We start from the raw sequence: 18,656 nt of genomic DNA on the forward strand, positions 1-18,656 counted from the left end.
TGACATCACACCACATGTATAGCGACGTCGCTAGCGTTCACAACCTCCGCAACGTATACGTACCGACAAAGCGTTGGTTACTGCATCACTTGCAGCAGCTCCAGCTAGCCATTTCAACCGTCGGCGCGTTGATTTTGCTTGTGCTTCATTGTGTGGCACCTCTGCGCAAGAGCAGACGATACTCAATAAGACGTACCTTGGTGTAGTTAAGTGACCAAGCCACCTACGTTGCTATGTCACTGTGCACACCAGCCTTTTTTCAAAAGTAGCCAGCGAATCCCTCATATATCAAGGCGAAATACTTTATTGTTCATACTCGTGTATGTTTGTTCCTCCTTCCGTGCCCTGGAACGGTGCCTGGTGTGGTTTTCCCCCCTCACACCCTCTGAGCAATCACGGGATGGCACAGCAGCGATTCACACACCCAAATAAGAAAACACAACATAGTCCTCCGTCGAATTGCTGCAGGCTTTCGTCCGAACACACTTTAGAATTAGCAGCCTCCTTCAAACTTTCACGGCTTCTTTCCACATCGATTGGCCATGTTGTGCTTGCTTTGAAGTGCAGTTTTCATGAAAAAAGATGCATTACAGTAGACACATGAGTAGGGGCGCTCTCCTGTGTGAACGTGGATGTTTCATTACGGCAGTTCTATAGACGAAAAAGATGCATTTCAGCAGACAGGGGAGAAGGCATGTTCTGTGTGAATGTGTATGTGCTGAATGAGGCGGCGTTCAATCATAAATGATGCTTTTAGTGGACACAAGAAAAAAAAGACGCCCTCTTGTGTGAGCCTGAATGAGCGTCAAGAGGTTGCTCTTTACGCAAAAAGGATGTATTGCAGTGGGCACAGTAGAAGGAGCAGTTTCCTGTGTAGGAGTGCATGTGTTAAGTGAGTTGGCATTCATTCACATACCAAGCACTGAACAGAAAAAGGAACGCTATGCTGTGCGAGAGTGGATATGTTTCACGAAGTGGCATTTCTTTACAAAAGATGGATTGTAGTGTACACAGGGAAATGAGCGCTCTCCTGGCTCAATGAGGTGGCATTTAATCATAAACCACACATTGCAGTCCTCTCAAGAAAGGGGACACTTATTGTGTGAATGTGGATGTGCATCCAGAGTTTTCTTTCTGCGGTAAGCATGCATTACAGCAGACACAAGAGCAGAGGCGCTCTCTTCTACGAGAGCACATGTGCTGATGTACGTAGTATTTTGTCACAAACCATGCATTGTTGTGTATGCAAGAAAAAAAGACGCTATTCTGTATGAGTGCGGATGTGTATTACAAGGTGGCATTTCTTAGCAAAGGATGCATCACATTGTATACAGGAAAAGGGGCGCTCTGCCGTGTGAGTGCGGATATGTTTTACGAGGTGGTATTTCTGCACAAAGGATGCACTGCAGTGTGCACAGGAAAATGGACGCTCTCCAGTGTGAGTACGAACGTGTTCCACGAGATGGCTTTTTTGCATAAAGGATGCATTGCACTGGACACAAGAAAAGGGCCGCTCTCCTGTGTGAGTTCGAATGTGTTCCCTGAGGCGACATTTTTTCGCAAAGGATGCATTGCAGTGTCCACAGGAAAAAAGACGCTCTCCAGTGTGAGTGCGAATGTGTTCTACAAGGTGGCTTTTCTGAACAAAGGATGCATTGCACTGAACACAGGAAAAGAGATTCTCGCCTGTGTGAGTGCGTAGATGCTCAAAGAGACGGCGTTTAATAATAAACGTTGCATTGCAGTGCACACAAGAGAATGGACGCTCTCCGGTGTGAGAACGCAGATGTGCATCAAGGCTGGCTTTCCGCGAAAACGATGCATTGCAGTCTACACAGGAAAATGGACGCTCTCCTGTGTGGGTGCGTATGTGTTCGCGAGGTGGCCTTTCAGCTTAAATGACGCATTGCAGAGAACACAGGTGTAAGGACGTTCTCCAGTGTGAGAGCGCAAGTGCTGCACGAGGTACTTTTTAGTCGCAAATGATGCACTGCAGTGCACACAAGAAAACGGACGCTCTCCTGTGTGAATGCGGACGTGTTCCACAAGGTGAGATTTTTTAGCAAATGATGCATTGCATTGCACACAGAAAAAGGGACGCTCACCGGTATGGGAGCGTATGTGATCAGTGAGGTGGCGTTTAATAATAAATGACGCATTGCAGTGGACACATAAAAAGGGACGCTCTCCCGTGTGAAAACGCATGTGCAAAGTGAGGTAATTTTTAGAAGCGAACGATGCATGGCACTGTTCACAGGAAAAGGGACGCTCGCCTGTGTGAGTGCGGATGTGCCTCACGAGATGCACTTTCCGCGAGAAGGATGCATTGCAGTGTACACAGGAAAAAGGACGCTCTCCTGTGTGAGAACGCATATGACCAACAAGGTTGCCTTTCAGTGAAAAGGATGAATTACAGTGCACACAGGAGAAGGGACGCTCTCCTGTGTGGGTGCGCACATGCGATACCAGCTGGGAGTTGTAAGCGAATGCAGCTGGACACAGGTGGCACTGTAAAGGGGGCTCGCCCATATGTTTTTGAAGGTGTCTGTTCATAGCCGACTTGTCCAGGGCGACATAGGTGCACTGTTGGCAGGAATGCAGTCCACCTCGTACAGACGCCACAGAAGAATGCTTCAGAGCCACAGAAGATAAGGGTCCTGCAAGCAATCGAGATAACACAAAGGCTATGCAAAATATGTGTCATATACCACAAGGAACTGCACTGCAGCAGCAGACAAAACAATGGTTGCTTCTTTTATAGGTGAAGCAGATGATCACCTTGTCTTACCAAACTAAAACTGCCCTTATAACCAAAATGCCTCAACACAGCACATTGCACAAAAATCGCAATCTTGCTGCACAAGCATACTGTGCTAAGTGTGAAAAAACGGAATCCGATTTAGATTCCATTTTGATGCTATATATAAAAGCTCAAATGCTTTTTAATGTGCACAATTAAACATTAACACAGCAAACAATAAATTACAGTTGTTTTCCACAAATGTATATTAGCCCCTCCACATTCAAACATGTGAAGCATATGAGAAAAATATCACAACATATTGACGAAGTGAATGATAATGAGTGGGCGAGGCTTCATGGGATCATTCGGGTAAAAGTGAATTCGTCGTACATTGCTCACTCGAACATGCAAATGAGTGTCAACATGTGTGTACAGTAATACAATGTTGTTTTATTGGTCGTCATAAGGGTCGATTTCGCGAGTGCTTTTTGCAGGCGAGAACACGTTCACAATCATTTTCATCCATGGCAGAAAGAGAAAGTGTTGTCTGATGCACTTTCGTCATCAGCCGCAGCACAAAATAAACATAATGCCTTACAGATGTGTAGCAGGTACCTCGCTTACCCGCAGAATAATTTAGTGGGGGCTCCATCGTCATGACGTGTACAGTAGTGGGCATGTGGGGTGCCATGATGGCAGAAAGAGAATACGTGACATCGTCGTCTTGAACACGCTTGTTCTTTATCATCGTGGGGTGACGGCGGACATAGATCGGCTGTAAGGAGCTTGGCCCCTAAAAATATGGTCGATTCCTCCGTTATGTGAATCGTTAGAGAGCAAAAGTGAAACGTATTATACCCACATAAAAAGAGTCCGTACTGTAAAGAAATTGTGTACTGTAAAGCTTGTATTTTGACGTTTGACAATGTATTTTGATGTTTGATTCACCCATGTTGACGCTTGCTGGTACATCTTCATCCATAAGACGGAGGTCAATGCTCGTGAGCCGCGGTTTATTCATTCCTCTCTGCCATCGCTCCAACCACTTTTTTTCTTCTGCAGACTACCCACTACCAGTTCATGTCCCAAAAGTGTCCTGCCAAAAAAAAGAAGAAAAGTATGCTACACATGAGCCCTTCTGCAGACAAGTGGCCGTGGGCACTTGAAAAAAAAAAAAAGGATAGTTCTCAGAATGGGTGCCGGCTTCATCCTTTCACCCCCATATTCACAAACCTAACTTCCTTATGACTTAAGTCACCCTTAGCCATAGGTCCGCCTTTGAAGCGTTTTAAGAACCTACGTTGTACTTATCGCGGAACTTTTCTCATACTTTAAGGCTGGGTTAAAGTAGCCTATGGCCTACATTAGGGCTTCCTTAAACAACATGGAAAAGAAGGACAACTTTGCGTATTCCGCTGGTTATGTGGACCACAAAGAAAAAATAATGAACGGCTCAGCGCACACATACACGTCACCGCCGCGATGAGTCGCAAATGATCAACGAAACCTGATGGAGACCTACGACAAGCAGGAATTGTGCCGCCCCCTGCTTCACAAAAAAGTGCTGTGCAGAATCTGCTATGCGATGGCTCTGCAGGAAAATACCCATGGCCATGGGTTCGTTGCGCCCCATCTCGTACAGCTGCTCATCGCATCGCGCTTTTAGGGAGATGGCACGTTTCAACTGGGGAGCGACGGCTTTGTCAGTGTCTCGTAGTTGACCATGTCACGAATATACAATCTAGCGGATTACAATCTGCTATCATTGCAAAAACACTTTTTCCTATACCGGTAAAACTTCCCAAAGTGGCGCAAACACTTTTCTAGTAGTTTGGTCGGCCATTCGTGAATGCAGTGTGTTGGTTGTTGAATTCTATCGTGAGATGGTTTCACAGTTTTCGTTTTCTCTGAAAATACACGGCGTCATGTCTTATTACTTGTTCACAAAATCCGTCAAGACGTAGGCACTTTGTCGGTGAAGTTCACTTCAGTGCACGGTTCCACAATAAAGTATACTTCGTTAAAAAAATGCTGTAAAACTGCTGATACTATCAGATAAATATAGTGAAATTTAAAAAAAAACAAAAAGAAACAGCAAAGCTGAAGCGAGCACGATAGCACCACCGAACATGGCAAAAAATACAAAATGTCGAAATAAAAAAAGTAACCTGACTACCCCCTTGCGTCAAAGAGAGTTGCAGAAAAGTGGACGGACGAAAACCGTGTATTTCACCGAAAACTGCCAGTGCCTAAACAAACATTTCTGCTGTTCACATTTGGCTGCTTCTGTACATACTGTTATTGGTTCCGTGCAGTAAAGGTAATTTATTGGTGCTCTAAGTAATAATTTTGAAGCAAACATTTACCTACCCTTGCGCCATGGGCCTATACTTGACGAGTTAAGGACCCTTTTGATAAGGCGTCCTTATGACACGATAAGGGACGTCTCTGAAACTGGCCTTGCACTTTTCTTATACTTGTCTCGTCCTTTCCTAAGTAGCCTTACTGCGATAAGTTAAGGTCAGTTCATGAATACGGTGGTCAATGTGAACTGTGTCTTCGAGCCCATTACGCAGGATTGTGAAATGATGTTAAGAACGCTTGATTATTGGGAAACCGTCATAGTGAGACTGAAGAGCATGGCGAGATGAATCAACATAAATAAAAACGTATGAAGATGTCTGTAGGTTTGCTGGCAGAAAAACATCATTTTTAGTGTGCGCTGAAGTAGGCAATGGGCACAAGTTTTGAATGAAGATCCGCAGACGCTGGACGAAAGAAGATGAATCCGAAACACACTTCATAGTAACGGCGCACACAAGGTCACCAGGCAGACGAAGTGGGCAGCCATTAACCATCTCGGCTACAGAGCAGGCAAGTTCTAGTCGATAAGTTGAACGAACGCCGAGAAGCACGATGGGGAGGTGTGATAACTCATCTTCGGCGTGAGGCTACGAGGCGAGTGCTGCTTTTAAATGACAATGGTGTCGCTCTACAATGCCATTTGATGCTGGATGATATGTAGTTGTGCGAATGAGTGCATAATCCAGTGAAAATGTGAATGAGGTAAAAAGCACAGACTCGCTGTCTGTCTCGATCAGTACAGTCACTGTTGATTGTACACCGAAACGGCTAATCTAGGTAGCAATAAAGGTACGAGCAACCGTCTCTGCTGTGATGTCAGACATTGGAGTTGCTTCAAGCCACCTAGTGTACCTGTCAACGCAAGTAAGCAAATACGTATATCCCTGGCATGGTGGTAAAGGCTCGACAATGTCCAAGTGAATCCCATCAGAACGTGCATAAGGAAGAGGGAATTTTTCCCATGGAGGCTTGGTGTGCCGCCGCATCTTGATACGCTGACACGCTGTGCAAGTGTGAACCCAGTAACGATTGTTACTACGTATGCGCGGTCAGACATAGCGTTCAGTGATCAGGTATTGCGTAGCGCTTACACCTAGCTGGCAGATTGAGTGGAGGGTGTCAAAAGTAGCACGACGCTGATGTGAAGCAACATAGATATGAGTGCAGTTGTGCGAAACACTGCACCAGAGAGTAACGTCGTCATCGGGAAAGTTGACCTGTTCCAGTCAGAGAGATATAGAGCATCGGAGTCGTAAAAGCTCATTGTCTAATGTCTATGCCTCGGCGAATGAAGACAATAAAAAGATCGCTGGTGCCACTCGTGGCAGAGATGGTAATACGATTGAGAGCGTCCACTGCACTGTTAAAGCTGCCTTCTACATAACGTATGTCTGAGATGAATTCGGCAATGAAAGCAATGTGTCAAAGATCTCTAGGAGTGTGCGTGGCACTGCAGAAACGTAAAGCTGAAATAAGTGGCTTGTGGTCAGTAAGAATGGCAAATTGTTGCCCTTTAAGGAAGTACTTGAAATGCTTCACCACACTACAGGCCACAAAGAGCTCCCGCCCGAAAGTACTGTATTGGGGTTCAGTGTAGCGTAACTTAAGGGAAAAAAAGTAAATTGGAGCCCATGCACCATAGATCTAGTGATAGATAGTGGCTACAACTGCTTGCGAAGAAGTGTCCACCATGAGTCTAGTGGGAGCAGTTGTTGAAGGGTGGTGCACGAAGGTGACCTGGGCGAGTTCGGTCTAAACGGCACTATTCGCTACATGGTGTAAGAAAAACAAAAAGCATTATTTTTCTGATGCCGAGTTCTCAAATGTGAAATGCCGTTATGGATGCTACGCCATTCACTTGGATTTCCTCACGATTTCCTTTGGGGAGGTTGTGGCATTTTTTTTTTTTTCATGGATGAATGCTATGAGCATCTGACATCAACGCTTGGGGCAAGATAGTCACCAGGGGTGGGTGGGGGGGGGGTGCTTCGCGTTGACGAAATTGCACATGCTCTTGTTAGAAAGGCACAGAATAAGACGCACATTGAGAAACGACACGTTGAAGGAACTCATCGCAGATGCCACGGTCACGATGCATTACTGCACTTTACCAAGAATGCTGAGAAGACTGTGGTACATATAAAAGGCATATTTTAAAGGCTTCAAAGCCTGCGACCATGGCACAGTGTATAGCAGACCAGAGGTCACGGGTTCGACTCCCGTTGATGAACTTTTTTCTTGTCTTCTGATAGTGCATATTTTTTCAACCACACTTCCATGACGGAAATACGTCATTAAAGTCTTGGTGGACCACAGCATAAACCACTCTCGTCTTAGAAGAAAAGCTAGAAAATGGCGCATGTGGCTAATGAATCTGCTATTCTGCCTGGGATGTATGAATTTTGTTGTTGGGTGCAGGCATGTACCTGCACCCAAGGTTGATGCGCCTGTGTCGTGGATGGCTTGTCTCGTCATGCAAACTTCTTTTTCTTCTGTCTATGTAGAGCATGATAAACCTTCAGCTGGAAGTCTGCACTTGTCATTCTCTGCTTCTCGTTCATGTTTTCTACCGAGCAGTGCACATTGATTAAAGAGTGGTTAATATTCATTCTGCATACCCTCTGTCAGCTTCAAAGTTTGCTCAATATTTTGATTATTTTCGCTCTTATGAAAATGATGCAATGGAAAGACTGAAAACAGGCGAACCTGCAGTCAGGGTTTAGCACGTTCTCATGTGCACCTAAAGGCAAAATTAGTTTGTTTCACAGAGAAGCGACCATACAGGATGCTTATGATATATATGCGCGTGCATGCTAAACAATTACAATGACAAGGTTTCCCTTTTCCCCGGTATTATGCACATTAATATTGCAGTCACTCGGCCGAACTGAACACCAAATCCCTTTTCAATGAAATCTAGCAAATAGTAAAAATGATTAATATTCCTGGCCTTTCTAGCTGAACTAAACTCGGCAGATCCCAGGTAACATGGGAATCGACACCATGCCAATCATGCGAAGTAAATGTTACTGTGGTGTAATTTGTTTTTTTGTTGTTTTTGTTGTTGAGCGGAATGTTACGACATTACCCTAAACTAATGTACCAATGTATATACACGCCAAGCATGTATGTTGAACAGTTCTGTATGTTCTCTATAAGCACTTGTCTGCAGTTTCGAAACGATGCCAGGAGCGACATACTTGATCCCACTGTAGGCATTTGTATTTTCTTTTTGCTTATAGATCTTGGGTTTCGTTTATATCATATTTAATCCTGCTTTTCTGTGTATAGGTAATACAGGCAGCTTTGGGGCATAAAAAGGCTTCTTCAAGTGCAAAAAAACTCAGTTGTAAGTCGGCGCTCGTGTGTGTTCTGTGTGTCTCCATTTGTCTCCGTCTAAATTGCACTGAAGCCTATCAAATAATGTACCGACTCGCCCAAGTCAAAGTGCTTTTGGTAGAAGTTGTCGGTAGATTTCACAATCATCGGCAAAGAGCCTGATTGTCAATGTAATACAGGATGAATGGTCCTTAATAGATATATTTAATGTCTTGGCGGTGCGAACACCCACTGCCCGTGTGCATCCTCTCCCTCCCTTCTTCCTCTCCTACACTGCCCCCTTTCTCTTGCCTCGGAACGGCAACGCAGGCAGCGTCTGCTAGTCTATGCAACCTTCCCCCTCACTTTTGTAGGCATCCCTCCTAGAGGCGTTTATAGACCGTTCCATCAGGTGAGAACAATGAGAACAATCGGACTGGCAACCAGCGCTTTCCTCCTTTTTGCAGCGTGCAGGTGCTGCAAAGTGTACTGGTTTATGCTTAGATGAGTGGGGTTTCTGAACAATTTTAGTATGTTTTAGAATGCACTGCAGACATTTATTCTTTCTTATGGCGATGTAAGCCAGCGAAAGGTCAGCGGAAACACATTGTGCCTTTTTGATTGTTCCAAAAACTACAGAAAAAAACTGCCGTCTGAATACGTAACGCCCAGTGTTTTACAGTTGCGTCATGGAACATTGTTTATGTTACGTGACAAGTTCTATACCAGCAAGTATCACAATATACACAGAATACCTGGTGTTCCACTCAGTCAAATGTCAATCCAATTTGGTTAGATTGACGGCCAAACATAAGCAGTCAAGTCCGGCCCTGACTGCTAAACTGCGATATCTAAAGACCACTTGAGTAGCCACCCGAGTTGTTTCCGCTTTGTTTGATTATTTTATTTTAGTATGATGGATTTGGTCAAAAACAATTAGCCTTGTAGCTCAGCTCAGCACAGTGATTGATGCAGTTGATGCGACTGAATTAACACGATCGAGAATCCCCCCCCCCCCCCTCTTCGCGGCAGGCTAACCAGCATGAAACATTTAATTTGTTGTCTGCATCAGCCTTGTGAAACCTGAACATTCACTGAATTTTACATGAAAATGACGAAAAGGAATCCTTGTCGCAAGTGTACAACTTACATATGACGGCAGAATGTATTGTGCCCAATGTGCTATATGAAAGCTGAGTAGAAAAAAAAAAAAAAGAGTTATGTCACTTTGTGTTTGGAATAACTACTTCTGCAAGACATTTTTTTTTTTTCTGGTCAACAGTCGTGTCTGACAAGTCACCAAATATATCTACAACACAGTTCTTTTGTAAGAGCAAAATCAAATTCAAACATGCTTTTGCGTTTGTCTATTGTTTATATAACAGTCATTAACACTGCTTGGCTTTGCGAACAACAGCCTACATTTCGCAAAAGGCGTACAACTGGTAGTCAACATTATTTTAAAAAAAATATACTCAGAAATGGCTCTTATGGCAATCATAGGCTCGAGCCCGGGCACGCTTGGTGCCTCATCAGCAGAAAAAACGCTTAACTGTCATCACTATACAACCATCGCATTCAATCAAATGCCACAACTCTTAAAAAAAAAAGAAAAAAGAAGCGTGCTGGCATGTAAACATCAGCATCGAATTTTGTGTGCCAGCAGCTCCCTGTAAGCACTTCTAATTTTGACTGCACTTGGGGGACAATGAAAATTGAGTAATAAGGTGTAACTAAATGTGGAGCAGAAGATAGACCACAGTTTGTGAGCAACAAACAAATGCAGTCATGGCCACGAAATTTCAACATGTACGGGTACGGGTGGTAGTACGGGTGTACGGGTGGTAGTAGCTGTGACAGCGTAAAAAAAAGTGCAAATGCCAAACAGACCTAAATATTACAGTACAGGAAAAAAAATTTACTGTATCTTCAAAAGGTGCTAGTATTTGCTTTCCCTGCTACAACGGGTCAAAATATTCTAACATTTTCCAAACACAAATAGTGCCGGAAACATACTACATCGGCGGCTTGCAATACGTTCGTGCCATCGATCCCATATTCTTTTATTTGACTTCGAACGGATCAAAACTTTTCAGGAGGTCTTACAGACTCATTTTCTATTTACATTTCTTCATTTGAGATAAAATTCAGCACGCCAGAATAAAAGAAACCGACTGCAACTGCAATTGTACAAATACCTTCTATTAAAACGCGGAGCTTCACACGCTTCAGGTGGTGGCCAGATGAGAGACGGCGACGTCCACTAGGCAATGTGGCGGCGCCCACGTTAAACATGAGATAAAGTTACTGTATATGCTACCTTATACTGTATATGCTACCTACTGTGTAAGGTAGCATATACAGTAACTTCAACGTGGGAGCATCAGTCAGTGCCGTCAGTAGCCATGAGGGCGAGTGTAGAACACTTTTTTGTACCTGTTTGGTGTCACATAGTACGTGAACTTATTAGGAGCTGGCAGCTGACCAATAGTCTCTCGTATACTCCTTGAAGGCAGCATGTCTGTCAGAACTAGACCCTCGCTTTGAATGAAGGAAAGAAGACCAATTAAAGGCCCGTTTTTCTTGTTATACACAATAATGAGATCTGATAGACCATCGTGCCGCATGGAGTGATTGTCTATTAGATCTCAATAATATTGCACATATATAACAAAGAAAACAAGCCTTTATTAGCGACTCCAACTGAGCGCTCACAACCTAGCGGCTGCACCTGCAAACGGTACTAACAGGGTCAACATTGAAAGGAGACATGTGACCATGTTGCACGTGTTGAGATGCAGCCGCATAGTTGCTTCCTTTTTGTTATACCGAACGAGCGAGCCTAAAATAGAAGAAAGAGATGTTCAGACACCATTGCAGTGTGTTGCAATGCGTGACATCGTGGTGGAAAGATGGCTACGCATCGTTCTATCATGGCCGCTGTGAAAAATCGTCTATAAACCCGCGCCACCACCACGCCTCCACTGCGTGGCATTCTAATTGGCTGCGGCAAAGTGGCTTGCTTCGGAGGATGCAAAAATTGGTCGGGGAGCGATTGGCCTTGCAGCCTGGTTTTCCTCCCACTTTCACTGCCTGGAGAGGAGGTTTTTTCCCACTTTCCACATTGCTGCTTCGCCACTTTGGCTGCCCTGCATTTGGAGTGAATAAGTCTCGATTGATTTTTAGGTGCCATTGATTTTTAGGCACGAAAAACACAATTACTTAATGTCCCATGTCCTCTCTCGTGATTCTGTTTTCTGTGCATTGAAATAAATTATAACTATGTGGCACAATCTCGTGGCATAATTCACTCGGGCGTGATACCGAGCTTTACTCAGTATCACGCCCGTCTACTTGCAGCTGCAAAGTGGCAGAGCTGCTGCCTGTGTACTGCAAGAAAAGTTACATTTATTTACACATGCAATGCCGTGAAACAACTTTTCAGATATTCTATGTACAGTGTGATATGCACAGAATGGACAATTTATTTATAGTCTCAGACATAATACCTTATCAATGCAGCCCTAACTGTGAAAACATACAGCATGATTTTTGGAATGAATTAAACACACTTGTGCACTTATCACTTTCATTGACACATTGCAGAAATATTCACACCATTGCCTTTATGAATGGCAATCTATTTACAAAGGTCGTCACTTCTTCCTAGCTGCCTTTACTGGCTTACTAGCACGGTTATTTTCAGCAAGAAACACTGTACACGCCAGATTCCGATCTCTAGGCCTCAGAACGACGCGACTACAAGCATCTAAGAGTAGTTTGTGTTCTCCACACGCGCTCTAGCCAGGGCCATAGCCAGGTGGGAGGGAGGAGTAAAGGGTCCAAACTCTGTAAAATTTCAAAAATTTTGCTTGCTTATATACCTGCGCACCAACAACTTACATACGAACATACATTAGGTATAGTTGAAACCCTTTTTTCCTCACTCCCTCCCCCTCCAAACGTTTTCTGGCTACGCTGCTGGTGTTTTCTCGAACATCTTGTTTTTCTTTGGTCTTTCCATTCTCGAAGGGATTGTGAAACGAAATTGAAACGTCCCACCCTTCGTTCGATAAGAATTAAACATACTTATTCCAAAACATTTCAGCACAATATACAGTTTCCTAATTACTGACGCCTATTTGAAATCGCAGTTTTGCTGGAGGGGGGGGGGGGGGGGCTCGCTAGCCACTACGCGACACCATCGGCCGCTATAGGCACTAACATGTGATGTCAGTGAAATGTCAGAGTAAGAGAACTTACAAACAGAGCACCAGGTTTATTTTTGCTCAAAAGTAGTACGTTTATAGGAACCTAGAAAATAAAAAAATATTAGCGCTATTTTAGCACTCTCAGTTGTATGCTGTGCAACTACAAGTGATCTGCTTGGTTCTGCTTTCAAGTACATCTGGGCTCTGTCACATGTGTATCTTTGCCTTCCCTCCGGATGCCTAGGCTCGATCAATGCATTCAGTGCAGCCTAGCAGTTTGATTGCCAGAGCACTTATATCGACACTTTCGACTGGATTTTGCCACCGGCGTCAGTGTCATTCACCGTATATGTATACATATTTATTTATACAAAATGCAAAAAAGAAAAATAATCTAGAAAAAGACTGCGGTGCGCGGAATCGAACATCCGATTTCGCGCTTGTGAATGCGAGGCATTAGCCACTGAGCCACAAACATCTGATTTCGTGCTTGTGAATGCGAGGCATTAGCCACTGAGCCACAAAGAGGCACCTCTTTCAAAGTTGAAACGGCAAGCTATTTATTATCTACCACTTTCCAATGGCGATGGTCTCCTCCAGATAACTATCGTGCTTTCAGCATAACCAGCGACATGGCTTAATGAGCGCGTGTCGCCTAAAGCCCCTGAATAAATAAAAGTAACGACAACTCCTCCTTCTGTGTGAGCATTCGCTCTCTCTTTTTTCGACCATGGCTCCACCTACGTAGTGTAGGGCTCATTGAAATGCTGTTGCACTTGGGTACCAACGAGAAACAACCGCGCGTCATGGTGCCCTTTATCGAACTGCTGATGGCTGTGGGGCGAGATGATGCGGAGAGGAAAAACGCTTTCTCCAAGAAACTGGAGCGGCGAAAAAAATCTGAATTTATTAGTCAAAGGACACGGCAATTTCACACCAGCATCTAAGTTAAAAATACACGCCCCGTTTTCCGCACACAAAAAATGCCACCTGCAGTGCACGTCGGCGTTGCCATGAAATGCGCCTTGCACACAAGTCGAGAAGAGTCTCCAGCTTTTTAAAAAGCACAAATCCTACACCATAGTTAACAGAAACGCTTTTAAAAACTACTTCATGGAAGCCGCGGGCAGACATTAAAAATAAACACAAAAATGAATATGCAGCCTCTAATGGGGAACTCTGGTGCATTTTTAACCATGCTGAGGTAATGCTGCTTTTAAATAGTATTGACAGTCCTGTAAAAGCTAGGGTGGTTCATTTTGCCCAGGCACTTGTCAAAAATTACAATCAGACAATGAACAGAGTCAATACAGAAACCGAAGCCAGGTGCTGCTCAGTCATTCTTGGTGCGTATCAGATGACGTCACGAGATCCGCTACACCCTGCCACGGCTGCCCAGGGTGTAAACATAGCGTCAAAAACAAGTTGGCGATGTCATCAAGCTGGCGATATAGAATCAAGCTGCGTTAGCTCTTCTGAACTTATCAGTGACAAGTTCAACGATGACTGCATCTGCTATCTGAGTGAGGAAGCATCGCTTTTTGCTTTCGACCCGCCGGCGCGTGAGGCATCTGGCATACCTAGAATCGATTTCCTCGCTGCTTAATATCGTAAGACCTGACCTCAACGACAACTAACACGATGCATGCAGCTGACAAAACTGAGCTGTTCTTGCGTTGTCATCGCCTCGTAGAAAAAAGTGCGCGCTGCATCTGTCCGCTGGTAAAGCCGGGGTTGTCAAAAAGAATAGTCAATTGCGTCACATACACAGGGTAGCCCGAGTTTACAAGTGTGATTCCAAAATCAGATACAAATTTTAAAAATTGTTTTCTAAAGAACTAAGTGACTTATGGTTGTATAATTTTGCACGTATCACCACGGTACTGACAAGAACACATGTTTAAAGTTTTATTGAAACCAGTGAATGGTGAAAAAAATGCCCGAGTTCCCCTTTAAAAGGACAAAAACTTATCAATGTTAGTGAAACGCGAAGAGACGCTCACATACCTTAAAAAGTTGACACGGTTTGAAGTCATCCCAGTAGATGCTATGCAGCCAGATCGCCATCATGGCGCGTCTCGCTTCTCAAACGTAATCCAAAATGCAGCTTTAATCAGTTTAACCACAAGTGCACCAAAGATAAATCGCAAACACATACCAACTTAAAATATGCAGCACAAGTCCGAAAAAGAGGCGTGAAACACGCTGCACACATGCGAAGCTCGTCGTGTTGGGCATCGCTATGGAGCTCGAGCCCAAGGGAAACAAAAAAGAAACCGGAGAAAATGCAAGCGAGAAGCACGTGATGGCGTACAGCCAATGAGAGTACCGACGATCGAGGGAAAGCACAGGAGAGGACGACAGGAGAAAATACCAACAGATGACGTTACGTTTAGTTTATTCAGGTGCTTCATCGGCAAATCGTGACGACGCGATGGCGGCACGCTCTCATTTCCTACGCGTACTTTGCCCCATGGAGAGGCGGGGAGGGGGGGGGGGGGAAGGGGTGTTGTGGATGCTCACACGTGCGTGCTTATCTCGTGATGGAGAAATCGTACGCCTTGGGCTTTCACCCGAACGATTCTGATGTAGTTACTGAGCGCACAAAGGTCACTGCACTAGCTGCACACTCTCCATTTGGAAATGCGCTTTTTAGACACAGCGAAGCAACTACTGAGATGCTTATACGCATTCATCTGTACCTTTCAGTCCGTTCTGTGCGTCATTTGTGCATGAGAAACTCGAGGCACATTTCAATGTGCTTGCCATTCTTCACGTGATCTTCCAATTTGTTGCTATCCCGTTCATTGCTTCGCCATTGCGGCAAAGCTGTGACCTTCTTTCTTACTTGTTGCATCAGGTTGTGCTCTACTGAGTGTTTTGGGCGACTTAAGCCATGCTATGCCAACCGTGTGCGTCATCAGACAGTGCCGCACAACCTATCAAAGTGCAAAACAATGTTCGCTTTCACAAGCTGCCCAGCGAGCCACAGCGCAGAACAGGGTGGCTTCAAGCTATTAACCGAGACGCCCCTGATGGTGCAAGCTCACAGGGTGGAGGTCCATGGCTGGGGCATCCGCAAGCAACAATTCTCCCATGCCGTCTTGACACAAGTGCTTCCAGGGCGCAGCCTTCTTCGTCGCCGCCGCCGTTGTCTTGCTCCGATCATGGCCGATCACGCATTCGTGCGTCCCCGTGCGGCTCAGAGACCAAGAGCCGACTCCACTCTAGCAGACGACACTGCAGTTCGGGAAGGTCGGCGATACCACGCTGTGAGTTTGTGATGTTATGAAATTGTTATGGTAGTGACAGCACCACAATAGAACAGTATGGTGCTATAAACCACGGTAAATGAAAGCTTGAAAACATCACTGCATTGCCATGTTTTCATTGGCTGTCAGACTATTCATTGGCTGTCTTAAAGTGACATCAGGTGCACAGATGACCGGAACGTGAGCTGGGAAACCAAAATTGCGCTTTTTAAGTTATTCAGTGAGCCCAGACGCTCAAACGAGTCAAGGTATAATATTAAATGAATAGCCAGAATTCTGAAAGCACAAAATTTTCGGAAGATGTTTCACGACTCCTTCAAATTCTCCCGTGTTTCACTAGAGCTGGGAGGCGCGCCTTCCACTTGTACTTGGAGATCGTAGACGTGGTCACTTGTGCTTCCGTGCTTATCTAAGAACGGAGGTTTGTATGTCTTGTCCTTTCACCTCAAATATTGAGATCAAGCTATTCACTGCATAAAGGTCACTTCGATTGCTGCAGCGGCCGCGTTTGCTAAATTGGGTTGCTAGCTATAGAAGAGTCGAAATAGGGGATAGTTTAAGCAACCACTGTCACAGTTGTAACTTTGCAATCATGCATTGCACACTTTGCATTCTTTTCATGCGTCTTGCTTTGCCTTTGAGCAACCCACTGAATGTGCCGACCTTTGACAGTTCTTAGTTCGCACTTGCCTTGTATGCTGTTTTTGTGCATTCTTTGCGCTTCAAGCTCATGCAACATGTCTCGAGCTGCTTGCCCTTTTTCGTGTAGCATTCCATTTTGGCTATCAATTGGATTGCTTTGCCTTTGCAAAAAAAAAAGCTGTTACTCTTTGCTTTCATGAAAGCAAGCTTGATGCAATGAAATTCTCAAGGAATGTTATTGATAGGACAACGTTTTATTCACTTCTACGAATACACGGGCACACACTAGTCTTCGCCACTATGCAGGGTGTTCTTTTTTTTTTTCACTTTGTGTTGTAGCACAGAACATGTTTGAACATTTATTTGGCCATGAGGTGCAGAGAGAGTGTTGATCAAAACAACCACGAAAACGACAGAGCCATTGCTATCATTACACTTCTACTTTTCTGAAACCATTGAATCATTTTCCAGTTCTTCCATTTATTTTGCACAGGCACGTGGTATTCTTACAAGACCGGCAGAAATGCGCTGCGGGGAAGCTTTGCTCTGGATGGCAGGTTCCAAAAGACACGTCACGCTTTCTTCCCCAATTCTCTCCATGAAAATTCAGGGAGCATATAAACATTTATCTTTTTGTTTGAATCTTACTGTGGCAAATGTAAACCATTAATATACTTCACACGTAGGACTTCCATCAGTGGCACCCAGTGAAAAGACATCAACTATGTTACTGCCTCTCTCCTTGGTCAAGTGGCACACACCGAATCTCAAGAGTTGGCAAGACGTATGCAGCAGTTGCCAATAATGAAAATACACTTGGGACGCCAATACGCAAGCCCAAACCATCACTGAGGCGCGACGTGAGTGAAACACAGCACGGCAAAAACTTAACATTTCAAACATCCGCCCCGTTCTCCAAAGTGGCGACAAGTCTTTTCTTCAATGAATAGAACAAAAATACACAAGCAGTGTTTTAGTACATTCATAATGCATGTAATGTCATTTTAGATTATTAGTTTGACTACTAATGAGTATTGCACTCGGGACTCTTGACGTGATCAGACTCATTCCGGAATGTCCCCCTGATGGCGCACAATGTATGCTACGCTTACCTAAATGTGTCGATTAATAGAGCACTACTGGTGATACTGATATGTGCACCGGTGGTTGTTGCGCTACTTCCTGTTCTGAACTCCTCTACGTCGACCCAAGTTCTTCCCCAAGGCATCACTTTAGCCGATCTTTCTGCCCTAAACGAATGTTCGATTTGTTCTTTCCTCCTGACACTAAAACCGTGGCGAAACCTGTCATCACCCCGCAATACAAGGCGCTCCTCGACAAAATGATATCTGGCGACCTCTTACCTTCCCAAGTTGCAGCGCTCTGGGTTGTTCTATTTTCTTACCTGGATATCTTTGACGTCGACGACCGTCCCCTGGGCCGCACAAGTGCCGTAGCCCACTGCATCGACAATGGCGATGCCAGTCTACTCCACAAACGCCCTTACCGCGTGTCACATGCTGAGCGCCAAGTTATACAGACGAAGGTCAAGAAAATGCTCAGCAAAGACGTCATTGAGCCTTGATCGAGTCCTTGGGCATCCCCTGTGGTCTTAGTTAAAAGGAAGGACAACACCTGGCGCTCTTGCGTAGACTATCGCCACCTGAATCGGATCACCAAAAAGAATGTTTATCCCCTACCCCGAATCGATGATGTGCTCGACTGCCTCCACGGCGCCAACTATTTATCGTCCCTAGACCATCGATCCGGATACTGGCGAATTTCGGTCGACGACCGCGACTGCAAGAAGACAGCATTCATCACACCCGACGGCTTTTATCAATTCAAGGTCATGCCTTTTGAGTTCTGCAATGCCCCGGCTACTTTTGAACGTATTATGGACTCTCTTCTCCGCAGTTTCAAATGGTCGACCTGCCTTTGTTATCTGGACGATGTAATAGTTTTCTCGCCCTCCTTTGAAAGCCACCTGTCTCGTCTCTCGGCAATTCTTGACGTTTTTCGTTGCGCTGATTTCCAACTGAATTCATTGTAATGCGCATTTAGACGCCAGCAGATTAAACTACTCGGCCACCTTGTTGACTCCAC

General features: G+C 44.8%; 1 protein-coding gene across 1 annotated transcript in view; it reads right to left on the reverse strand.

Annotated features, from left to right (window-relative positions):
• Positions 1-1,411: 1,411 nt before the first annotated feature.
• LOC119169737 (uncharacterized) overlaps positions 1,412-18,656 on the reverse strand; it is a 76,992-nt gene continuing 59,747 nt past the window's right edge. The window contains exon 5 of the mRNA XM_075890585.1: positions 1,412-2,657. Within this exon, the coding sequence (XP_075746700.1) occupies positions 1,831-2,657 (827 nt within the window). The 3' untranslated portion in view covers positions 1,412-1,830. The remainder of the gene's footprint in view (positions 2,658-18,656) is intronic.

The sequence above is a fragment of the Rhipicephalus microplus genome, chromosome 3 (genome assembly GCF_043290135.1).
Source record: "Rhipicephalus microplus isolate Deutch F79 chromosome 3, USDA_Rmic, whole genome shotgun sequence".
NCBI classification, from domain to species: Eukaryota; Metazoa; Arthropoda; class Arachnida; order Ixodida; family Ixodidae; genus Rhipicephalus; species Rhipicephalus microplus.